At 44.1% G+C, this 24671-nt stretch overlaps 1 protein-coding gene and 1 pseudogene across 1 annotated transcript in view; one reads left to right on the top strand and one right to left on the bottom strand.

Moving 5' to 3' along the window:
* LAMA3 (laminin subunit alpha 3) overlaps positions 1–24671 on the bottom strand; it is a 246698-nt gene that overhangs the window by 210229 nt on the left and 11798 nt on the right. Inside the window, exon 2 of the mRNA XM_061130933.1 lies at positions 15586–15738. Within this exon, the coding sequence (XP_060986916.1) occupies positions 15586–15738 (153 nt within the window). The remainder of the gene's footprint in view (positions 1–15585; positions 15739–24671) is intronic.
* On the top strand, positions 6667–9166 carry LOC133047569 (small ribosomal subunit protein eS25-like; annotated as a pseudogene).

The following is a 24671-nucleotide window of genomic DNA, read 5'->3' on the forward strand; positions in this document are numbered from 1 at the left end:
GTTGGGGAATTTTAGTCCATTTCCACCAGTCAAAAAGCATCCTTCGAAAGTCAGAGTGGGGCTTTCCTGGTGGTCTAGTGGTTAAAAATCCTCTTGCCCATGCAGGAGACACAGGTTAGATCCCTGGTCCGGGAAGATCCCTCGTGCCTTGGAGCAACGAAGCCCATGCGTCACAACTACTGAGCCCACATGCCTAGAGCCTGCGGTCTGCAACAAGAGAAGCCACAACAAGCCTGTGCACCGCAACAAGAGAGTAGGCCCCTCTAGCCACAGCCAGAGAAAAGCCCAGACAGCAACCAATACTCGGCACAGCCAACAAAAAATAATGAATGCTAAAAAAAAGTCAGCTGATGTCACTCAAAGCCCCAGCCTGAGACAGATAATCTACTAGAACAAAGGAACTTTGGAGAGTTTCCTAAAGGAGATATTTACAAAGAAGTGAGCAGGGGTGACAGATAAGAGCATCCTTCCCACTCCGGACCTGACCGGCAAGGACAGGAAGCAGATACTGGAGCTGAGACAGAGTTGTGGCTGCAGAAGCCAAACCCCTCAAAGAAGAACTGAGATCCTGCATCGGTGGGGAACAGACACCCCCGCCTCACTCCCCTCCTGTCCTCTGAGCACGTACTTGTGTGCACATCCCACTGGCCAGACTCTGCCAAGAACCGAGCTCAAGGAGAATATGATGCTGCCCACCAAGGCTGGCTGCTTCAAGCCCTGAGTGGGATGGAGAGTGGCTGGAGGGAGAGAGGGAGATCATTCAGGTCACAGAGGCTCGGGGCTACAGTCTGAAACAATTAGCAAACACATCTTCAACTGGCAAACCAAATCTGAGCCAGAGAAGAGGCCACAGAAAGGAGAAGCAGACTTCAGGACTAGCATCAATAATGCTCAAGAAAAATGACAGTTAATGGTCTACAGGGTCCCCAGACTCATCCACGGAGCAACAAGGACAGAACCCAAGGGCGAGCGGGAGAAACCTTCGTAACAATTGAAAAGAAAAAGTTAGTGTCTGTAGAATCTAATTTTTAAATGAGGCTTATATTTTGAGGATGTCCCTGGTGGCTCAAATGGTAAAGAATCTGCCTGCAATGCAGAAGACCCAGGTTCAATCCCCGGGTCAGGAAGATCCCCTGGAGAAAGGATTGGCAACCCACTCCAGTATTCTTGCCTGGAGAATTCCATGGACATAGGAGCCTGACAGGCTATATAGTTCACGGGATGGAAAAGAGTCGAACATGACTGAGTGACTAACTTTTATATTTCGGAAGTCTTTAGGCTTTATTTTGCAATTCATTTTTCTAGGAATTCATTTTTATTGAATTTCACAAAGGTAGTGGTCTGTGACAGTTAGAAATGTTTGTTTTTTTTTTTTTTTAAAAAAAAGGGTCCTTTGTCACAGACACTTTGAGAGGCATGGTCTAAACAGTGCTTCTCAAATCTTCACGTGCCCTTGGGTTGGGTGGTGGTCTGTGCAGCCTCAGGGACAGTAGGGGGCACACACGGGCCAGAGGGAATGACGAGAGAAGGGAGGAGAGCAGAGGCTAGGGCTGAGCACCCGCTGGCTGGGAGAGTCATAAAACGAGTTCAAACCACAGCACCCTAGCAGTGGGGACAAGCCCCACAGCCAGGGCAAGGTGTCAGCCCCGCCTGTCCTCAATGCCAGGCCCTTTCAGGTCCAGCCCTGCCCAGGCCTGAGCAGAGCTGGGGAGGTGCCCTCGCCCTGAAACACAGGAATTTATAAAACATCTGCCCTTCACCCGGTCTCCCTGCCCTGACCTCCCTCCGCAGTTAAGAAGGCTACACTCTGTTCTTGCACCCTACCTGACCTCAGCCAGGCCCTGGGCTCTGCTCTCTCACACTGATGCTACCTGCCCCCTGGCTCTGCCCACCTGCACCCTCTGATAGAGACCCCGGCCTGAATTCACTCTGCTGGGACCTCCCGGATGTGGTGACACAGATCCGGAATCAGAAAGAGTACACTGCATCCTTCCGCACCCCCAGGCTGAGGCCCCAGTGTGCCCCCTCTATCTCTCCAGAGCTCCTGGGACTCCATGCGCTTAGAACCAGCCATGCGAGGATGGCGAGAGGCTCCTGGGCCAGGGCGATCGTGAAAGGCAAGGGAAAGACCTCAGCATTCACTCCAGTTATTCCATGATGTTGAGAAACTCTGAAGGTAAACCTGCAATCTCATCGCTCAGGAAGCTTAAAGCATATGGCTCAGAGCTCGTCATGGACGATGCACTGAGTCAGGAAACTCCTACATGGCAGAGCGTCTACGTTAGGGGCTTGGGAGTTAGAGAGGAATGCAAATAGCACAGGAGCTTACCGTTGAGTCAGAGAGACAGAGCGTGAAGCAACTCATCTGCAGGCTACATGCCAAGGAGACCTCACGTGGAAGAGTGGCAGGAACCGTGGATGGGGTGGAGGGGCGTGAAGTTGGGGGTCCCCTGGTCTGGATGGAGCTGCAGGGTCCCAGGAAGTAGGACATCCATGCTGCCTGCATCTCAAATCCACATGGGGACCAGGCCGGTGGGCAGGGCTGGATCCAGGCAGGGAGCCTGATCCTGATGGAGCCCTAAAGACCCTCCCACCCAGCTCCTCGGGCCACCACTCTGGGGCTGGAGGGGCAGCCAGGGACCCACACGCCACCCCTCCTGAGGGCGGGCAGTGACCACAGGAGAAGGAGGTGGTTTGATTTGATTCCAGTTTTTCTCTAAAAGAAGGAAATGCAATGGAAGAATGGAAAGGGAAAAAACAAAAGTGACGAGAAACCACAGAAACAGGAGTAGGGAGAGGAGAAGTTTCGGGAAGAAAAGAGGAAAGGAACGTGCATGGTGACACAGGGAGGCTCCAGAGCCACCGGCGGAAGGAGGGGCAGAGGCTCTGGGGCGGGGGCTCTGGGGGACAGCGGGCAGTGGAGAGGAGGGGCCGGGGCCAGGGCTCCCCTGAGACATTATATTTAACTCAAACTCTCACTGGAACCGCTGTGAAGAATTCACGAAATTCAGTTTTTCCTTATATATGCTTGCCAATAATAGTAATAGGAAAACTGCCATGACTGAAAGCCAAAATATGCCTGAAATCATGAAAGTTTCACAAGGGAAGAAACAATTTTCAAGATTAGCTAAAGAATAAAAGAGGCTCTTTTAAAAAAATTTTTCCATTTACTGGGCATTTTTCTGATTCTGTTGGCACTTAAAGATCTCTAGCAGGCTGACCTCATTCCAGGAGGAGCTGGTCAGAAGCTTATATTTGGGGGATGGAAGATGTCAGGAAGCTCCAAGTAAGCTTTTCCATCAACATGTCCAATTCCACCGGGAATAACTGTGCCTTTTGTCATCACTGTATTTAGTTCTTCTTTATTCCCCAAAAGGAAAGATTTTCCCAATTGCTTTACTGTTTTTCTAACTCTAAAAGTAATACATGTGCTCAGTGAAAAAATACAGATATAACAGCCAACATGAATTGAGTTCTCATAGTGTGAGAGGCATAATTTTAAGAATTTTTCTTTTAACAAATTTTTATTTACTTATTTTAACTTTTGCCCCCACCTTGTGGTATGTGGGATCTTAGTTCCCTGACCAGGGATCAAACCCACAATCCCTGCATGGGAAGGGGGAGTCTTAACCACTGGACCACTGGGGAAGTCCCTTTAAGAGCTTTTCTGTATTACATTATTAATTCCTCCCAACAACCCTATGAGGGTGGTTCTAGGTTCATCCTCAGGTCTCAGATGAAGAAACTGACTCCAAGACATTAACTAGAGCGCCCAGCGTCACACAGCTAGAAAGTTCTGGAGCCAGATTTGCACCTGTATAATAATCCAGAGGCATGGATCTGAATTACACTGTAAACTGGATTCACAGAAGAAAGTAAAATTCACCAATAATCCCTCCATCCAGAGAAAGCACTCTTAGCATTTTAAATACCCTCTTGCCTGACTTTTTGCTTTGCTCATACACAGAGATAAAATGTCATCATACCATACTATATATACAGCATACCTAAAGTTTGACTATTTTTTCTTTACACTATAGCACAAACTTCTGTCAGATCAATAAAGACTCCCTGCTCTGTGGCAGCCTTTCTATGGTTGCCAATTAATCCATTTGATGCATCAATTCCCTTACTGGATGTGAGATTGCTGTTTCCCACGTTATCTAATTATGGACAATGCTCCCCAGAATATCTTTGCTCAAACATTTTGAGCATTTATCTCCTGCATTGGCAGGCAGGTTCTTTACCACTAGTGCCACCTGGGAAGCCAAACATTTTGAGCATTTACCTCATTATTTTCTTAGGATCAATTTCTAGAAGTATTAGTTCCATGATGAAAATAGGTAACAATTTGTTAAGATGCAAATATTCTAGGAAGCTTCAGTACTGAGCTTCCAGAACTTTACTGAGAATAGATTGATAGATCCTTCACTTGGAAGAGAAAAGGCAGTGTAAGCTTATTGGAAGCCTAGAAGAGGAGAGAGGGAGGGACATCGATGACAACTTCTCTAAGCAATAACAGTAACAGTCTATGCCTCGATAGTGCTTCACAAGAATCAAAGCATGTTCACATACATTGTTCATAAGCGTCTCCAGCCACAGCAGAGAGCCTCATGCCACACACAGAGGAGACCCTGCCAGGATGCCCGGACCCCAGCCTGTCTGGGTTCCGTGCCTCCATCTCTTTCCCACCCTGACCATCACCATGGGACCAAAGGCTGGCACAGCAGCCTAGACCCTTCCCAAGAAGCCAAGTGGCTCTCCTCTGGTCAATTCCCAGTTCCACGTAACTCCATACCAGTACCTTGGCATGCCATCTTCCTTATGTCTTCTTAACTGCATGGCCAACGCTCAAAGAAATAGGATTAACCTTTTCTGGAAAGCACTGAGGGCTCTGGTTCTGTTTATTTTTCTCTTGGCGGCAGCAGCCACGACCCTTGGAGTTCTCGAGCAGTGAACTTCATTGTATATTTGCCATCCAGCTCTTAGAGAGACAAATTCCGTGTGGGCTGATGGACAGCTGGAGGGTGTGGGGGGCTAGCCCTCTAGTGCCTCCTCCTGGACCATAGGCCTCATCTTCTCAAGTGAGGCCAAACCCTGGTACGGCCTTCCTGACAAGAAAAACCGCTCTGACCACTCTGCAGTGGCCATAATCCTGACACATAAGCAAATGCCAGAGTCACAATAGTGTATGACTCAGGGTGACCTGGTAAGCGTCACCAATGAAGTCACAATGACCTCTGTTCAGCACTTGATCATATTGACTTGTATTGGTAGCGAGTCTGGGAGAAAATTCCAGTAGGGAAGTGTTGCTCTTTCCTATCACACTTTCCCTTCCTGCTTCTGATTCTTGGTTTATGTTGTCTGACTATAGCCTACTGAATGTTTGGGGTGGAAACATATTTTACTCATTTTCTGTTATGTCTGTTTTACTTGTGGCGCTGGTTAAACGGGAACTAGCAAATGTAAATGTTAGGGATATTTAAAAAATACAGCAGAGCTGTTCATGGTTAGAGCAAGACATATAACAAATGGGATAATATAAAAAGAACACTCTTGAAATTTTTCTTTTCATTTAATTCATCACATTTTGGGGATGAAGGACCTTCCAGGGCTTTTTAAGTCCGTGGATAAAAAGAATAATATTATACCCTCCTTGACCTTAAGGAATCTTGAGAGTTCCTTGGACTGCAAGGAGATCAAACCAGTCAATTCTAAAGGAAATCAACCCTGAATATTCATTGGAAGGACTGATGCTGAAGCTGAAGCTCCAATACTCTGGCCACTTAATGTGAACCTGACTCATTGGACAAGACCCTGATGCTGGGGAAAATTGAGGGCAGGAGGGAAAGGGAGCAGTAGAGGATGAGATGGTTGGATGGCATCACTGACTCAATGGACATGAGTTTAAGCAAACTCTGGGAGATAGTGAAGGACAAGGAAGCCTGGTGTGCTGCAGTCCATGGGGTCACAAAGACTCACACAACTTAGCAACTGAACAACAACAACAACAACTTTAAGGAGCTCACGGTGTAATGGACCTACATGACACAGCATATATAGCAAGTGCCAGGGAAGGTTTCCAGCAGGTGATACCTGAGTTACCTGGGAAAGGAGGCAGCCAGAGCAGGTGCAGAGCAAAGGTATTCCTAAGCACCATGAACAGCACCCAAACAAGGTCACAAAGCAGGAAATGTCACAGAGGGTTTGAGAGTGAAAGTGTTAGTCACTCAGTCATGTCCAACCCTGTAGACTATAGCCTGCCAGACTTCTCAGTCCGTGGGATTCTCCAGGCAAGAATACTGGAGTGGGTTGCCATGCTCTCCTCCAGGGGATCTTCCCGAACCAGGGATCAGACCCAAGTCTCTTAAATCTCCTGCATTGGCAGGAGGGTTCTTTACCCGCTGAGCCATCAGGGAAGCCCCATGGAGTGTTCAGCGAATTACAAATAGGTCCCTGCTGATGTGGCATCAAGTCTGCAGGAAAAAGCGGCATCTAGAAAAGAGACCAGTGAAAAGGCAGAAGCTAGATTGTGCGGGCAAGGGGGGCGCTTATACACCATCCTGAGAAACTTGGACTTTATTCTGAAAGTAGCGGGGAGCCATGAAAGGATGTTAAACAGGAGAATGACATGTTTAAATCTTTGTTTTGCTCAGGAAACGATGAGAAAGATTGATGGGTAGATGGGTAGATGCCTGGAAAACCACCAACCTCAATCATTTCTACTGTTCCTACTGCTCCTCATCACATCTTTCTGCGCCATGAATGCCTGCAGGACAAGGGGAGAGAGCCAAAAGCAGAGGTGGGGAGATGGGTTAGAAGACATCACAGCAAAGAGCTGTCAGAGGCCAATATGAGGGTAACAGTAGTGCAGTTATCAATAGAGAGGAGAACTGGGACTCCAGGATATGAAGAAGCAAGACGTACTTTTTGTCCGACATCTTAGCAAGGTGGTGGTGGTCACAGCTCCTCTCCTGGCTTTGCTATGCCACCCAAGGATGACAAGAAGAAGAAGGATGTCAGAAAGTCAGCCAAGAAAGACAAACTTCCAGTGAACAAATCAAGGGGCAAGGCCAAAAAGAAGAAGTGGTCCAAAGGCAAAGTTCGGGACAAATTCAATAACCTAGTCTTACTTGACAAAGCAACATCCGGCAAACTCTGTAAAGAAGTTCCCAAATATAAGCTTATAACTCCAATTGTCATCTCTGCGAGACCAAAGATCCATGGTTCCGTGGCCAGGGCAGCCCTTCAGGACCTTTGTAGTAAAGGACTTATTTAAAAGGTTTCAAAGCACAGAGCTCAAGTAATTTACACCAAAAACACCAAGGGTGGAGAGGCCCCAGCTGCTGGTAACGATGCAGGAATGGGTCCCACCAACTGCACATTTTGAAAAATAAAACTTCAAGAAGCAAGAGATAATAATTAAATGGTAAGAAGGGGTGGGAGGAGAAGTACAGGCATATAGAAGAGACTCAGTGAGCAGAATGCTAGTAAACTGACTCCTAGAAAGAAGCCCTGATGTGTAACATTGGTGAATTCCTCTGGTGTAAATGCTCCCACCAGGGCTGATGTCAGAGCTGGGAAGAGATACACGGTATCAGCTTTCACCATCTCAAGGAGCCCCTGCAGGGCATAGAAGAGACAGTTTTGCACTTAGAAAGCTTGCTTCCTTCTAGAGCAACAGCTGGGTTACATTTCCTGCACCTCTGTAGTTAGTCTGGTCTTTGAACCATTGTTTGGAGTGGAGTGACCTGGCCAGGATAAGTTATGCTTCAACTCTTACATGAATGAGAAATAAATCAGCATTGTGTTTAGCCACTAGAGTCAGGATCTGTTTCAATCTTAAGTAACCTTAGGAAATAATCTTAATCCATGGAGTCAATGTTGATTCAGTTTTATGGCTTGAATAAATTGGTAGATGGTGGAAAAATACATCAATTGAGAAAAAGATACTGCAAACAGGCAACATGGCCAGAGAATAAGCAGTTTTTGGTTGAGAAACTATTTCTCAGACCTTATTTTCTATAATAGTGTTTAAAGTTCTTAGAATCTATCAATTAATGTACATTACCAATGTTTTGTACTGATTCAAAGAACTAAGCAAAACTGACATCTCAGAATTCTACTCTTGCTGTGGATCCACTCAGCTTCCTTGAGTTTTTCACACATAAAAAGAAAATGCCAGATTGTCAGATTCTCCCTAGTGTGTAAGTTCCTTAAAAAGCACTTTAAAGGCAAATTGCCACTTTAGGTTACTTCAGTAGCATAAAGGATAAAATTACATCCTCAGTAGCCCCAGAGGATTTTATCGGTCCTTGTTTTTCTCCCACTAACAAATGATTGACCTTCAAGGGTTGAGTCTCATGATTATATGTTCATTAATAGAATATTTATTAACTACAAATTTGCTCTAAGATCTGTATCTTCTAATTATGTTATTGCTCTAAAATACTTAAATGATGTGGCAAGGAGAACCAATTATCCTAAGTGGAACCAACGATCCAATTAACGTCAGGGCCAAGGCTGGTCCATTCTCCCCAGAGATTTGATCTCACAGCAATATGCTTTCACTAACACAAGTGAAATCCAGGCCAACCCTGAGTCATCCTTGGCTCATTGTACATTCATTCAACAAATATTTATTGAGCATCTACTATGTGCTGAACACTATGCAAGATTTTGGGAGCAGAACATTTTGTAGTGAACACAGAAAGACATCATCCCCAGCTTCCTGAAGTGTATAGGCTAGAGGGTTCCTAAGAAATCTAGAACATGGGGTTAAATCTAAGAGCCATGCACTTTCTGGACTGAACTGTATTCACCCAGAGACCCAAATGAGTCAGACTCTTCATGACTCTTAGTGACCCAAGCATCCCAAGAACCAATTTAATCTCCAAAGCCCACGCGCTTATTAGGAAGCATCAGAAACTAGCCCAGGCCTTCCTCCCATCTGAGTCAGAACTGACAAACGTTACAAAGAATGTTTTGGATTCATCCACCAAAGTTTAATAAAAGTTGAAGAGGACGGGAGCGAGGGGGGAGCTCCTAGAAGGCACCTTCAAACTAAATTCACTCTCAGATATATCTGCATCTACGCTAAGTTCATGAAGAAAACAGGTAGACTGATGGGAAATTTCCCTGTGACCTATATTTTCTTCTTTAAAAGTTATAACGCTGTTTCCTTGGTTACTCTTAAGCTGAGGCTTTAGAAACATTTTTTCTGGGTTTCCTACTTTGTTGTTATTCAGCCGTTAAGTCGTGTCCAACTCTTTGTGACCACATGGACTGCAGCTCACCAGGCTTCCTTCTCCTTCACTTTCAGAGTTTGCTCAAACTCATGTCCATTGAGTCAGCCATCCAACCATCTCATCCTCTTATCTCCCTCTTCTGCCTACGATATTTCCCAGCATCAGAGTCTTTTTCAGTGAGTCAGCTCTTCATATCAGGTGGCCAAAGTGTTGGAGCTTCAGCTTCAGCATCAGTTCTTCCAGTGAATGCTCAGGGTTGACTTCCTTTAGGATGACTGGTATGACCTCTTTACTGTCCAATGGGCTCTTAAGAGTCTTCTCCAACACCACAGTTGGGAAGCATCAATTCTTCAGTGCTTTGCCTTCTTTATGGTCCAACTCTCACATCTGTACATGACTATTGGAAAAGCCATAGCTTTGATTACATGAAAGCCATACCTTTGTCAGCAAATTGATGTCTCTGCTTTTTAATATGTTGTCTAGGTTTGTCATAGTTTTTCTTCCAAGGAGCAAGCATCTTTCAATTTCATGGCTGCAGTCTATATTTTACATAATTTGTTCATAGTGTTTGCTTATGCAGACACCCAGGAGGGTTTCCAGGCCTCCGTCTAGGCCTCTTTCTTCTCTGTCTTAGTTTGAAAGTGTTAGTCACTCAGTCATGTCCGACTCTTTGTGACCCCAAGGACTGTAGCCTGCCAGGCTCCTCTGTCCATAGAATTCTCCATGCAAGAACACTGGATTGGATTCGATCCTTTCTAAAACCAACTCAGAGACAAAGACTTGGGCACAGGTAGCTTATTTGGGAGTTGATCTCAAGAAGCATAAATTGGGAGACATAAAAGGGACACAGAGGAAGGAGAAGAGCCAGCAACTGACTAAGGTGTTAACAGGCAGATTCCACCAGGGCAACTGGGGCTCCATCCTGCTGCAGACACTCTGAAGAATCATGTCCTCACTCTGAAGAAAGCTTCTCGGAACTGTCCCAAGAAGTGGCAGAGAAATGTTTCCACCAGCTCCTGTATCTTCTGGGTTGAGGGTTGCCCTTCAGGGTATTAAATCCTGCACTCCCTAGCTGCTTTAAACATAGGCTCAGAAAACTCCCAAGGCCTGGGAAGAGCCCTCGGGCAGGAAGCAGGGAGTCAGGTGGAGGCCCTGGAAATGGTACACGTGTGAACGGGCACAAGAGCCATCTTTCATGCTGCCTGCTCAGAGGGAGCTGAGGGGGCTGAGGGCAGGGCTTCCCTCACAGCTCTTGCCTCTAACAAGGCCCAAGGACTGTGTCAGCCGCTGTCCTGCTCCAGCCAGCCCTCTTTCCCCAGCAACCAGCAGAATGGGGCACAAAGGCATTGCTTCTCTTCATCATACCTCCAGCCTCTGAAGTGAACAGTCATTCCTTTTGAGGTTTTTGGGTTGGGGGGTGGGAGAAGGATGTTTGCTTTGTCTTTATTTCTGTGTGTGTGTGTGTGTTAGTCGCTCAGTTGTGTCCGACTCTATGCAACTCCATAGACTGTAGCCCATCAGGCTCCTCTGTCCATGGGATTCTCCAGGCAAGAATACTGCAGTGGGTTGCCACGCACTCCTCCAGGGGATCTTCCCAACCCAGGGATCAACCCCAGGTCTCCTGCTTTTCTGGCAGACTCTTTACCATCTGAGCCACCAGGAAAGCCCTTATTTCTACTACTATAGGTTAAAAACAGTACTCCTGGGGGCATGACACGTTGCATAAAATCCTGAGGGATGGAACGGGGAGGGGAGTGGGGGGGTGTTCAGGATGGGGGACACATGTACATCCACGGCTGATTCATGTGAATGTATGGCAAAAACCACTACAATATTGTAAAGTCATTAGCCTCCAATTAAGATAAATATATTAATTTACAAAAAAAAAAAAAAAAAAGCCTTACAATTCTTCTTGAGGGGCTTTTCCTGTCGTTCCCTGGAACCTGTGGGCAGGGCCTGCTCTCCTGGGGAGCCTGTCCTGACCCCGCACTGCTTCTCCTCCTCCTCCCCACCGGAGAGCCGGCCCCTCCCAAGCTCCTGGCCGCCTTGACTTTGAGGGACCATGTGAAGCCCTGCCACACCCACGTTTTTCCCTAGAGGAAAAGCAGAGGTGAATACTGGGAGTCTGGCAGAGTAAGATTCATTCTGATTCTGAAGGAAATCAAGGAGCACAGCTCAAGCCCATGGCTACATCTGCCTATCTCACAGGGTGTGATGGCCAGAGCTCATGTTCCACCAGGAGCCCAGGAAGAAACAAATGTCCTTATATTCCAAATACATCCTTTTTAAAAACTGCACATCGTATTTTGCTTCAAATGTCAAAATGAACTCATACTTGGCCAGACAATATGAAAGTTTCCAGTAAGTTATCCTGTTCTTACTCTATAGCCCGAAACTAATGAATTCTATATAATCTAATGAACTTGAACATATAATCTAATGAATCTAATGAACTTGAGCCCCCAGAAAATGCCACTGCCTCCAGTGAATTGCAGAAACTTCCTACATTTGACACTTTGTAAGGAAGGAAATTGCCCTTCAAGATTGAGCCTTGAAGGTAATGTTTTTACTTGTCAAACTGTGTTGGCCAAAAAAAAAAAAAAAAACAATGAAAATCACCAAATAGTCCAAAAGGCAACATGACAATGTAAGCCATCAAACTGACTACAGCACAGCAAAATCAAATTCAAGTTCTCAGTGGCTGGGAAAAAAGTGGTTTGGTAATAACAAGTTCATGGCTTGTATTTTATTTCCCAACCAGGCATCAAGACTTGCACTTCCTTAAGTCAGAAAGAGGAAGACCAACACCATATGATATCACTTATAACCAAGGGAGAGGGGATGGGGAGGAATGGATTCAGAGTTTGGGATTAGCAGATGCAAACAAGTATATATAGGATGGGGCTTCCTTGGTGGCTCAGTAGTAAAGAACCCACCCGCCAATGCAGGAGACACAAGTTTGATCCTTGGTGCAGAAAGATCCCACGTGCCGTGAGACCACTAAGCCCATGTGCCACAACTCTTGAACCTGTGCTCCAGAGCCCAGGAGCTGCAATTACTGAAGCCCCCGCGCTCTAGAGCCTGCGCTCTGCAACAAGAGAAGCCACAGCAATGAGAAGCCCATGGACCACAACTAGAGAGTAGCCCCTGCTCACCGCAACTAGAGAAAAGCCCTCATAGCCATGAAGACCCAGCACAGACAAAAGTAATTAAATAAATAATTTTTTAAAAATATTTTTTTAAAAAGTATATATAGGATGGATAAACAACAAGGTTCTACTGTACAGCACAGGAAACTATATTTAATATCCTGTGATAAAGCATAATGGAAAACAATATTTTAAAAAGAATGTATATATGTATAACTGAATTACTTGGCTATATAGCAGTAATTAATACAATATTGTAAATCAACTATACTTCAATTTAAAAATAAATTTTAAAAAATTTAAAAAATCAAGATTTGCATTTCCTAAATCTGAAGTCCACAGGTCATGATTCAGTTATGAAATCTAACCTCTCAGTGACACTTTCATGGTTAATTTCAGCAAAAAGGAGAAAATATAGATTCTATGGACGGGGTGTAAGATGTGAACCCTACGAGATAAAACATGCTTACTACGTGGTGCTCCAACACAAGAAGGAAGAAACGTGCTCAGTCTGACATGACGTATATTGCTTTTCCTGTCTCTAGACTTCTCTAGAGTATTTTCTACAGGATTATCACAGTACTCTCCAGAGGAGCAGAAGTTAGGAGTCAGTCTATTTTAATAAGTGTTTATTGACATTGACCTTATTTTATTAAATGAAAACTTACTTAAAAACCACTGGCCTGAAGAGGTTTAAAAATGAAGCAGTCAACTCATTCAAACCTCACAGCAATCCTATAAAGTGAGCACTAGTATTATTTCACTGTATAAATGTGAAAACTGAAGCAGAGAGTAGTTAAGTTTGTTGCTCAGGGTCAGCCAGTAAGTAAGCAGTATACCAGAGCATGAACTAGGGTGGGTTGACCCCAGGACCCACACTCTCAGCCACCTACAGAGCAGCCTCCCAGCCAGGAAGGAGGTGGGTGGGCATCATCTACATGAAGATGTTGGCCATGGCTCATGTCTGTCAGCAACCTGAAAATTACTAAATTATCTCTACGTTGGTGTTTTATTAATTCATCTGTCTTAATTAGGGATTTTTCAATACATCAAAAGGGTACTTTTAAAAGGTAGGTTTAGAAAACGCCTTCAGGGGAAAAGAGCAAATCCAGAAGGCACTGGTATGTTCAGTAAACATCATTTAATGGGTTAAAATTCCCAGCTAACTACAGAAATCCTCAGTTTAACAAGTGGTATGATAGGCAAATCCTAGTCATTACATGCAAAATCTCTACTGAAGTAGTGCTAGAAGGATAAGACTGAATCATGGTTGAAACTGGGGTTATGGAGTCTTTCAAACCATGCCAGATCTCCCTGAATTGTCTCTGATGCAAAGTGACGATGGAAAATATTCTCAGGAGAGGCCTGATTTAACAAAACTTTTGGGCAAAAGAGGTGGAGAACCGTTCTATCATGAAACTGAATATAACACACTCATTGGAAGAAATCTCAGTAACATTCAATTTCTAGTCTGTGGGATACAGTTCCTTTTTAAGTCTTTATGGAATTTGTTACAATATTGCTTCTGTTTCATGATTTGGTTTTTTTGGTTTTCTGGCATCAAGGTATGTGAGATCTTGGCTCCCTGACCAGGGATCAAACCCGCACTCCCTGCATTAGAAGGCAAATTCTACTTGGGTTTAACAAATTACTGCAAACTCAGTGGCTTAAAACAACACCATTTATTATCTTGCAGTTCTTTACGTCAGGGATCTGAGCATGGTGAGACCAGGTTTTCCACTCAGGGTCAAGGCTCCCATCAAGGTGTCCATTAAATGCCTGAAAATATTTACTTAAAGTTTGCACATGTTGTTAGCAGAATCTAGATCCTTGTGGTTGCAGGACAGGTTCCCACTTTTCTTGCTGGCTGTTAGCTGGGACCTCTCTCCATTTCTAGAACCCACTCTTAGATCTCTGCCACATGGCCATCACCACAGGAAGCTTTCCTCTTCAAGATCAGCAGGAAAACTTTTCATGTTTCAAATCTCTTCCTTGGGATAGGGCCCAGTCCTTTTTAAGAGCTCCCCTAATTAGAAGAGGTCCCCAGGATAGTCTTCCTTTTGAGCAACTGACTTGGGATCTTAAATGCATCTGCAAAATCCCTTCATCTCTTGTCATATGATACGACCTTATTATGGAAGTGACATCCATCATATTTATAGAGCTGTCCATACTCAAAGAAGAGGGGCATGAAGCATCCTAGGACCATCTTAGCCTCTCACAGGAGGACAGGTCTTAATCAAATTCCCTCATTGACGAGATGACCAAACAAGATCAAAAACTATGGTAGACATTGCTCACAGAGTCGAGATTTCCAGGAAAGAGAATGCTATAAAGATATCTTTGCCATACCCATGTTCACAGCATTATTCACAATAAAGGTGAAAGCATAAAGCATAAAAGTGAAAGCAACCCAAGTGACCACTGGTGGATGAATAAATAAACAAAATGTGATATCCATACAATGGAATATTATTTAGCCTTTAAAAGAAAAGACATTTTGACACATGCTACAACATGGATGAACCCTGAAGACATTCTGCTAAGCAAAATACACCAATCACAAAAGGATAAATACGGTGTGATTCCACTTATATGAGGTACCAAGGGCAGTCAGACTCACAGAGACAGAAAGTAGAATGGACAGTCAATGTTCAATGAGTACAGAGTACCAGTTTTCCAAAATAAAAAAGTGTTGAATATTGATTTCACAACTCTGTGAACCTATTTAACACTACTGAACTGTACACTTAGAAATGGATAAGATACTAAATTTTACATTATGTGTACTTTACCACAGTCAAAACTAATAATAAAAAATACCTTTGTCAATGATACTACTTATAATCATTTTCTTAACTCATATAATAGACAGGTATGGGTGTTTGCACTGTGACAGGCACTGTTCTGGGTGTTGAGGGATGCAAATATTAAAGTAAAGGATTTCATAGTATTAGTAAACTGAAACTGAAGACTTGTTTTTAAAATAATCATTATTTCAGAAATAATCACAGGTATATATGTACACAGGGATACGACATATGGCTGATTCACCTTGCTATACAGCAGAAACTAACACAACGTTGTATATCAACTATATGCCAATAAAAATTAATTTTAAAAAGCAATAACCACAGAAACAATGATCCAAGCTAATTTTCCCCATTCCAGAGGAAAGTACAACTCACTTGCCCCAGGTCCAGGGTGACGTTGACTTTGTTGTACTGCGTGCCTGATGAGAGGGGAGGGCTTTGCCACCAACGCTCTGATCCATCAATTGCATTGGTGACAGGGTGTGCTTTCCTGGGGTCCTCAGAATTGCAGTAGTCACAGAACTGCCCCTGGGGGAAAAAAAGTTCTTTTTTAATTTTTAAGTAATTTTTTCCTATCAATTTAGTCAAAGAGGTAGTCAAAACAAAGATGCTCTATACAGCTTAGACATGTCAACTGTTGAAGTTTATCATAATATTTTCAGAAGACAGTAGTAAGGCTTTCTCTTTTTCATTTCATCTTAAACTGCATCACCTGCTTAGAACCCTGTTTATCGTGTTTCTAGGATACACATTATATTTATCTTCCATCTGTTGCAGCTATGTTTTTCTTGTCCTGTGTGACACTTTAAGAAAAGCCTGGTGTGGTTGGGCTGCAATGATGTTCTCTTTCAGCAAATCCATTTCAACTCTTCACATCCTCCTCTGCAAGGCGCTTGTCAGGCCCAGGGATACAAAGAGGAGCCCTGCTCACAGCCCCAGTGGAGGTGATAAGCATATAAGTAAATACAAGGGGGTAGGTGTGGCAAGAGCATAGAGCCCAGGGCCTAAGGTGCTAGATATTCCATGAGCTCAGGAAAGGCTGGGTGGAAGAGGTGGGATTTAAGCTGCCTGTGAGGATGGAGAGGACGCTGGTAAATGGCAGTGAGCAGCCAATCGGGAAGGTGTTCCAGGCAGAGGAACCAGCACCAGCAAAGACACAGAGGCCAGCAGGCCCATTTAAACAAGAGCATATGGAAGATAACACCTGAAAGGTAAGTGGCAGAGATGTGGCTAGACTGTGGAAGTTAGCAGTCCATTTAGTAGGTAAATGGGAAATCATTTTTACCTGGAGTGATTATTCATTTAATATTATCATCTCTACTGAATTCTGATTCTACTGATATCATCTCATCTTCTTACTACTCTTTTTTTAGTAAGCAGATTCTCTTGATTCTATCTTGTTTTGTTTCTGAAATGAATAATTTTAGTGCCATTATAGCTCAGATGGTAAAGAATCCACCAGCAACGCAGAAGACCTGGGTTCGATCTCTGGGTCGGGAAGATCCCCTGGAGAAGGAAATGGCAACCCACTCCAGTATTCCTGCCTAGAGAATCCCATGGACAGAGAAGCCTGGAGGGCTACAGCCCATGGGGTCCCAAAAAGTTGGACACGACCAAGCAACTAAGCATGCACCACCTAAAAAACTGATCATAGGCTTTTATATATTGAGTATATTTCAACTTATTCAAAGCCTCACACTTACTCAGTAGTGGACTTCACATACTGAAATGCTTTGCTCCTCAATTAAATGATCTTGGAGTATAACCACTACATAAAAGGAGTTGTTGTTGTTGTTGCTATTGTTTAGTTACTAAGTTGTGTCCAACTCTGGAGACCATAAGGACTGTAGCCAGCCAGGCTCCTCTGTCCTTGGGGTTTCCAAGGCAAGAATATTGGAACAGATTGCCATTTCCTTCTCCAGGGGATCTTCCCAACCCAGGGACCAAACCTGTGTCTCCTGCACTGGCAAGGTGTATTCTTCACCGCTGAGCCACCAGGAAGGTCCACATACAGAGAAGCAAACTGAGACTTATCATAGCTGCCCCAGGAATGTGCCGTGTTAAAAGGGTAGCTCTGCCCTGGATGAACATCATGGAAACTAACTTTTCAATGTTCAAGGATAAATTTGATCCTGGGGTGAAGCCAAATGCATGACCAAATGCATTCATCGAATGTGTTACAGAGGGTTCTTTCATATGTGATGATAAATTACATACAACTTTTATCTTTTGACTCTACATGAAGAGACTTCTATAACCCAGAAGCAGCACCGTGGGGTGGGCAGTCCCATCAGTTCATGAGGTCAGAGGCCTTGTGACTTGCTTTTCCCCACATCACTTCAGCCCAGCACGTCACAGAAGCCCAATAAAGGAATAAGCGTCTCAGGGTTTTCCAAAAATAAATTTGAGTTCTTTCTACAAAATGTTGTTACTAATAAAAAGCATCTGTGCTGTGCTCAGTCGCTCAGTTGTGTCCCACTCTTTGTGACCCCACGGACTGTAGCCCGCCAGGCTCCTCTGTCCATGAGATGCTCCAGGCAAGAATACTGGAGTAGGCTGCCATGCCCTCCTCCAGGGGATCTTCCCAACTCAGGGAATGAACCCAAGTCTCCTGCTCTCCTGCATTGCAGGAAGATTCTTTACCCACTGAGCCATTTGGGAAGCCCCCAAAAAGTATAATTAACAACTGTTTAAGGTAGGACATCTTAACATTTATGAGTATTTTTCCCCTTCAGTGATTTTTATTTTTCCCATTTTCTCCCTAGAAATCATTTTACCAGTTTAATTACTTGGTAAAGTTAATTAAATTATTTCTCCTTGAAGTTTATAAGGAGACATGACACAAACTAATCTCTTCCCAGGATGTGGATGCTTATAATCTACATTTATCCCTTTTGGTCACAAGGCATGTGGGATCTTAGTTCCTCAGCCAGGGATGGAACCCACACCCACTACATTAGAAGGCAAAGTCTTAACCACTGGTCTGCCAAGGAAGTCTCGAGATGATGCTTTTTGTGTTGTTACAGATGAATTAAGAACATAACATTAGAAATAAAAGTTTTAAATCTCTTAATGGAAAATAAAAGGTGAATACTTTTTAGAACTTAGAACAAGGAAAGAGTTCTTAAACAAGATTCAGAGAACACTGACACAAAAAAAGAGACAGATTTGACTACATTAAAATTAAGAACATTGGGTCCATCAACAGACTAATGAATAAAGAAGATGTGGTATGTACATATATATGTATGTGTATATATATATACACACACACAAAATATATATAGTGAAATATTACTCAGCCATAAAAATGAAATAATGCCACTTGCAGTAACATGGATGGACCCAGAAATTATCATACTAAGTGAAGAAGTCAGATAGACAAATATCATACAGTATCACTTATATGTGAAATCTAAAATGATACAAATGAACTAATTTACAAAACAGAAATAGATTTACAGACATAGAAAACAAACTTAAGGCTAACAAAGGGGAAGGGGGAGAAGGGTAAACTGGAAATTTGGGATTAACAGATACATACTACTTGTACATGAAATAGATAAACAACAAAGACCTACTGTAGAATACAGGGAACTATATTCAATATCTTGTAATAACCTATAATGGAAAAGAATCTGAAAAAGAATATATACATATATGTATGTATGCACATACTTGCTCCTTGGGAAGAAAAGCTATGACAAACCTAGACACCATATTAAAAGCAAATATATCACTTTGCTGACAAAGATACGTATAGTCAAAGTTATGGTGTTTCCAGTAATCATGTATGGATGTGACAGTCGGAGCATAAAGAAGGCTGAGCACTGAAGAACTGATGCTTTTGAACTGCAGTGTTGGAGGAGATTCTTAAGAGTCCCTTGGACAGCAAGGAGATCAAATCAGTTAATCCTAAAGGAAATCAGTCCTGAATATTCATTAGAAGGAATGATGCTGAAGCTCCAATACTTTGGCCACCTAACGTGATGAGCCAACTCATTGGAAAAGACCCTGATGCTGGGAAAGATTGAGGGCAGGAGAACAAGAGGGTGACAGAGGATGAGATGGTTGGATGGCATCACCGACTCAAAGGACATGAACTAGAGCAAACTCTGGGAGATGGTGAAGGACAAGAAAGCCTGGCATGCTGCAGCCCATGGACTGGCAGCGTTGGACATGACTTAGCGACTGAACAACAACAACATATGCACACAATGCAATCACTTTGCTGTAGACCTAAAACATTTTAATACAATCAACTATGCTTCTTTGTGTGTGTGTGTGTTTTTGTTTGTTTGTTTGTTTGGCCACGTAGCATATGGGAATCTTACTTGCCCAACCAGGGATCAAACTCAAATCCCCTCAGTACAAGTATAGAGTCTTAACTGCTAGGCCACCAGGGAAGTCCCATGTTTTACTACTTAAAACCCATCCATCCACATACACATTAAGGCTGATCATGCAAGGACCAAGGATGAAGGCATGTCATAAACTGAGGGTTGTGAACAATCCATAATGCAATTCTGTGCCTGAGGTCAAATATTCTTAAATAACCATAAATAAACAAAAGGACAAAAACTCAGAGAAGAGGGGGACAGAGAGAGAACAAAGAGAATTCTTTACATCTTTGTGTTCAGTTATTCATCCACCCAGGCAACAAACCTGTATAGACCATCTATGCAGAATCGGAAGCTGCTTCAGACAGAGGTGAGAATACTGAAAGATAAACAAGACAAGTGACTTGCCCTCTGAATTGTGTCAAGGCCGTTATTAGCCTACTCCTGTGGGAAATAGCACATAGAAGAGGCTGGAAGGGAAGGAGACAAAACTGTTTAAACAAACAACAAAGAAAGTTGAGATCCAAGACTGGAGGGCCCCAGAGGACATGCCAGTGTTCACCCAGAGGCTCAAGAAGCAACCTACACATTTTTAGAAAGACAGGAAAAAATTAGTTTCTCCTAGTTGCTCACATTTTCAATCATTCTCCTTATCCAAAAGCCTCTTACCAATATTGTAAAGCAATTATCCTTCAGCTAAAAATGAACCAATTAAAAAAAAAAAAAAAACCTTCTTACATATAAGACTGTGCAATTGCATTCACAGCCCAAACACTGTCTTGTTCTCAGAAACTAGAGGCTGATTACAGCACCACTCCCTAACACGACTTCTCTTTTATTGTTTGAACAATCATTCATTCATTCAACTTTTCCAGATCGCTTCCAATATGTGGAGCGCTGTGTTGGATGCTAGGGTTAAAACAAAGAAACAAACAAGAGTTGGACCCTGCTCTAGAAGAAATTCGGTGGGAGAGAAGAGAAGTAACTCAAACACAAGATGTCACCAGCAGGTGCTCTGATAAATGGAGCACTGTGCAGGGGGAGGTGTGGGTGCCAGGAGAGACGCACCATACTTTTTCCTGCTAAATCTTCACCACACTCAGGTTTGCATCAAAGTCTTCAGAACTTAAGGACCCAGGGTATATTTGCAGTAGTGGGACTGCTGGGTCATATGGTAGATTTATTCCTAGTTTTTTAAGGAATGGAGATGCAGATGTAGAGCACGAATTTGTGGACACAGTGGGGGAAGGAGAAGGTAGGACGAATGGAGAAAGTGGTATTGACATATATACACTCTCATGTGTAAAACAGGTAACTTGTGGCAACCTGCTGTATGTCACAGGGAGCTCAGCCCAGTTCTGTGATGACCTCGAGGGGTGGGGTGGGGACAGTGAGGGAGGCTCAAGAGAGAGGGAGCACGCATGATTATGGCTGATTCGCACTGTTGTGCAGCAGACACTAACACAACATTCTAAAGCAATATTCCTCCAATTAAAAAATAAATTAAAAAAAAAACCTTAAAGACCAGAAGTGAAGGTTCACAGAGGTGAAGGGGCTCGAACCACACAGCTAGGACCTGTAGGAAACAGGACCCATGTGTGAATCTGGCTCAGAACACCATCCACCCTGGCCTGACGGCCTTAGAAGCTGCATCAGAGAGCCCCATCTTGCATTTGGATGGAGCGTGAGGCCAAGCTGGAATCGCAATTATGTGATTGTCCAAACACCTGCCCACAAGCAGCTGTGGGAAGAGCCCCAGCTGAGGAGAAGACCCCGTCTGACAGTCTCAGCTGCCCGCCTCACAGGCAGCACAAAAAACATGGCAGGATCTAACCACAGGCATCCATCAATGGCCCGGTACACAATAACCACGTTCCTGCTGCCATGAACGCCCCTCTGAGGCTCCTGAAGTTATGTGCCTTCAAGGCAAGGTCTCAAGTGACCAGACTCCAGCCAGCTGGAACCCTGATGCGGAGAACATTCTGGAGCGCACCCCTGCCAAACCTGGGGTTGCTCCTTCACCAAACCTTGCTCAGAACATTCTCCTTTCTGAGAGGCACGAAGCTCGTGGGCAGGTTACCTACAAGTGAGATAAGTGGCTTGTCAATTTCCTGAGCACCTAAACATCTCACAGAGTGGGGTGAAGGGCAATCACAGAGCACGGGAGAGCACCCAGCTCTGCGGGCACCCCCCACACACAGGTTTCACCCCACTGGGAGGGGGAGCTTTGCCTGCTAGTGTGCTGGGTCCCTGGAGGAAGGGATCTGAGAGAGGGAAAAAAAAAAAACACAAGGGGTTCCAGGTTGGTTCCATTTATGTATTTTTTTAAGGCAAATATCTGCAAAATGTACACCAATTACTCAAAATCTATGTCCACTCAGAACAAATTCCAGAGATTTTTTTTTTTCTCTTTCAATTTGTTTGAAATAGGTGCATTTTGCCACAGAATGATGGAGGTCCAAATCCTGCCTCCACCAGTCACAGCTTCAAAATGTTAATCAACCTGCTCAGTCTCCCTTGGGTTCCATTTTCTCTTTGTTTAAATGGGCTAACACCACCAACCTTATGCAGTGACCCCAAGGATTCAATGGGGAGCTGTCTATAGTGGTCACACCCCACTGGAATCACCAGGGTGTTTCTCCATTCACCTACTGGTCAACGCTTAGGTCGCTTCCATATCTTGGCAATTGTAAATAATGTTGCTATAAACATTGGGGTGCAGATAGATATCTTTCCAAACTAGTGCTTTTGGGTTTTTTGGATATATACGAAGCAGTGGAATTGCTGAGTCACATGGGAGTTCTAGGGCTTCCCATGTGGCTCGGTGGTAAAGAACCTATCTGCCAATGCAGGAGACATAAGACACAGAGGTTTGACCCTTGGATTGGGAAGATCCCCTGGAGAAGGGAATGACAACCCACTCCAGTATTCTTGCCTGGAGAATCCTACAGACAGGGGAGCCTAGCCGGCTACAGGGCTGCAAACAGTCAAACACAACTGAAGCGACAGGATGCACGCATGCATGGTAGTTCTATTTTTAGTTTTTTGAGAAACCTCCATACTATTTCCCACAGTGGCTGCATCAATTTACATTCCCACCAACAGTGCCCCAAAACCCATCTTTTTAACAGTTTCCATAAAATCTTCTTCCTTCTACTTCTCCCTCCATTCTCTGGTTCCCTATATACAGTGTTGGCATTTCACTGGCAATAAAGGGCCACCTGGTACCTGTGGTTTCAGGTAAGTGGCCTGCTTACAAACAAACCCAGGTTTCTGAGGTGGGCCAGGCCACACTTAAGCTTGTCCACATAACACCCCAAACCTGAAGCGCTTCCTCTTTAGAGCTTCATCCCAAAGCCTAGATTTATAAAGTAGGTCTCTCTGATAATTTGTGCATCCAGACACCAACTACTGAGCTGCTAAGGGCCAGATAGTGTCTTCAGAATAGAGTCTGACCTTGATCTGATTCAGTCTACCAACCAAGTGCTTCCCTCTCAGTTCCATTTCAGTTATTAATGTCCTTATGAAATAATTACACTCTTTACTACTTTATTTTCTCATTGTCCCAATGCCCTCAACTCTTTTGTTCACTGCTTTAAAATTTTATCAGTCACCCAAATTCCTTGCATAAAATCTTTGCCACCAATGTCTTTCGTTCTCACAAACCTTCAGTCATATTTAACCTCTGCAAAGCCAATCCCAGGACAGAGTGAACTGGGCCTTTCATTTCACAGCCCCACCTCATCCTTTTCCTGATACTACCTCCAGGACCCTGACTAGTAAAGGACTCCTCCAGAACACTGACTCCATGTGATAAGGGATTTGGGGCCCCCAAACTTCCACCACCCCACCTGTGTTAAGCAATCTTCACTTTATGCCCTGCTGAAATGTGCTTCATATTTAAGGATTACTCTCCATGTGGGTGGCCCCTAAATATTTGTTCAACCAAGAGCTCTCCTTATTCTGTTTAGGTACTAATTTTGAGTTATCAGGTTGCAAAGTCTCAAAAGCAGAGACCCTAGAACCACCTGAGAGCCCTACGCAATGCCTGCATCCTCCACCCTCCCACACACAGATAACTCACATGCTGGTCAACAAACACTGCTGACTGACCCAGAGGCTGGTTATCCAGTTGAAAGCTGAAGTTACTGCCTGGGATTGAGTATTTGGGCCCCGCACCCCCCAATTCATATGTTAAGATGTAACCCACTAGAAGATGGTATCAGGATGAAGGTTTCAAGTACACAAGTGGGATCAGTGCCCTTAAAGAAGAGGCCCTGAGGAAATCCTTCACCCCTCCCACCTTGTGAGGACTGCGACACAACAGCCAGGAGCAAAGGTGGGTCCGCACACAACACTGAATCTGCCCACACTTGACCTTCGATCTCTCAGCCTCCAGAATTGTGAGGAATAAATTTTTGGTTTTTAGAAGCTATCCAATCTCTTTTTTTGTTAGGCAGCCCAAAAGGACTAACAGGAGCTGTCATAAGAGAGTACCACACACTGGCTTAGAACAACAGAAAGTTGTCGTGTCATGGCTCTGGAGGCTCAAAGTCTGAAATCAAGGCATTGGCAAAGCCCGTTCCCTCTGAAGCCTGTAGAGGAAGGATCCTCCTTTGCCCCTTCCAGCCGCCCAGCCCTAGCCATCGGGCTCAGCCACTGCATTAGGCACCCCTACTTTGAAATTCAACACACCAGGGCCATACCTGTCCTCCAAAGGCAGGTTGTTGAAAGTCGGGTATTTTTTTTTTTTTCAAACAGCACTTCCATCAAGGTGTTGCTCCAGCAGGATAATTCTATGATGGGGCTGCCCTTTGAACGCTTGTCCAAAAAGCATCTATGATGCGTCCATGATAAGCTGCCGCAGGGAAAACAAATAGCAGGAAAATGTGGCCCCACCCTCAGGAAGCTCAAGATTTAATAAGGATACAGACATGACAATCAATGGCTTCAAGGTGATGAACGGAGTTTTAGCGAGGTGGCACAGAGCTTGGCTGGAACTCTGAGGGAAGAGCAGTTGGCTCAGCAGTGGGAGCACAGCATGGCAGGTGAGGACATGAACTATGAGGTGGAGGAACCTAGAACTTGTTATACAGAGTGAAGTAAGTCAGAAAGAGAAAA

The sequence above is a fragment of the Dama dama genome, chromosome 27 (assembly GCF_033118175.1).
Source record: "Dama dama isolate Ldn47 chromosome 27, ASM3311817v1, whole genome shotgun sequence".
Classification (NCBI taxonomy): Eukaryota; Metazoa; Chordata; class Mammalia; order Artiodactyla; family Cervidae; genus Dama; species Dama dama.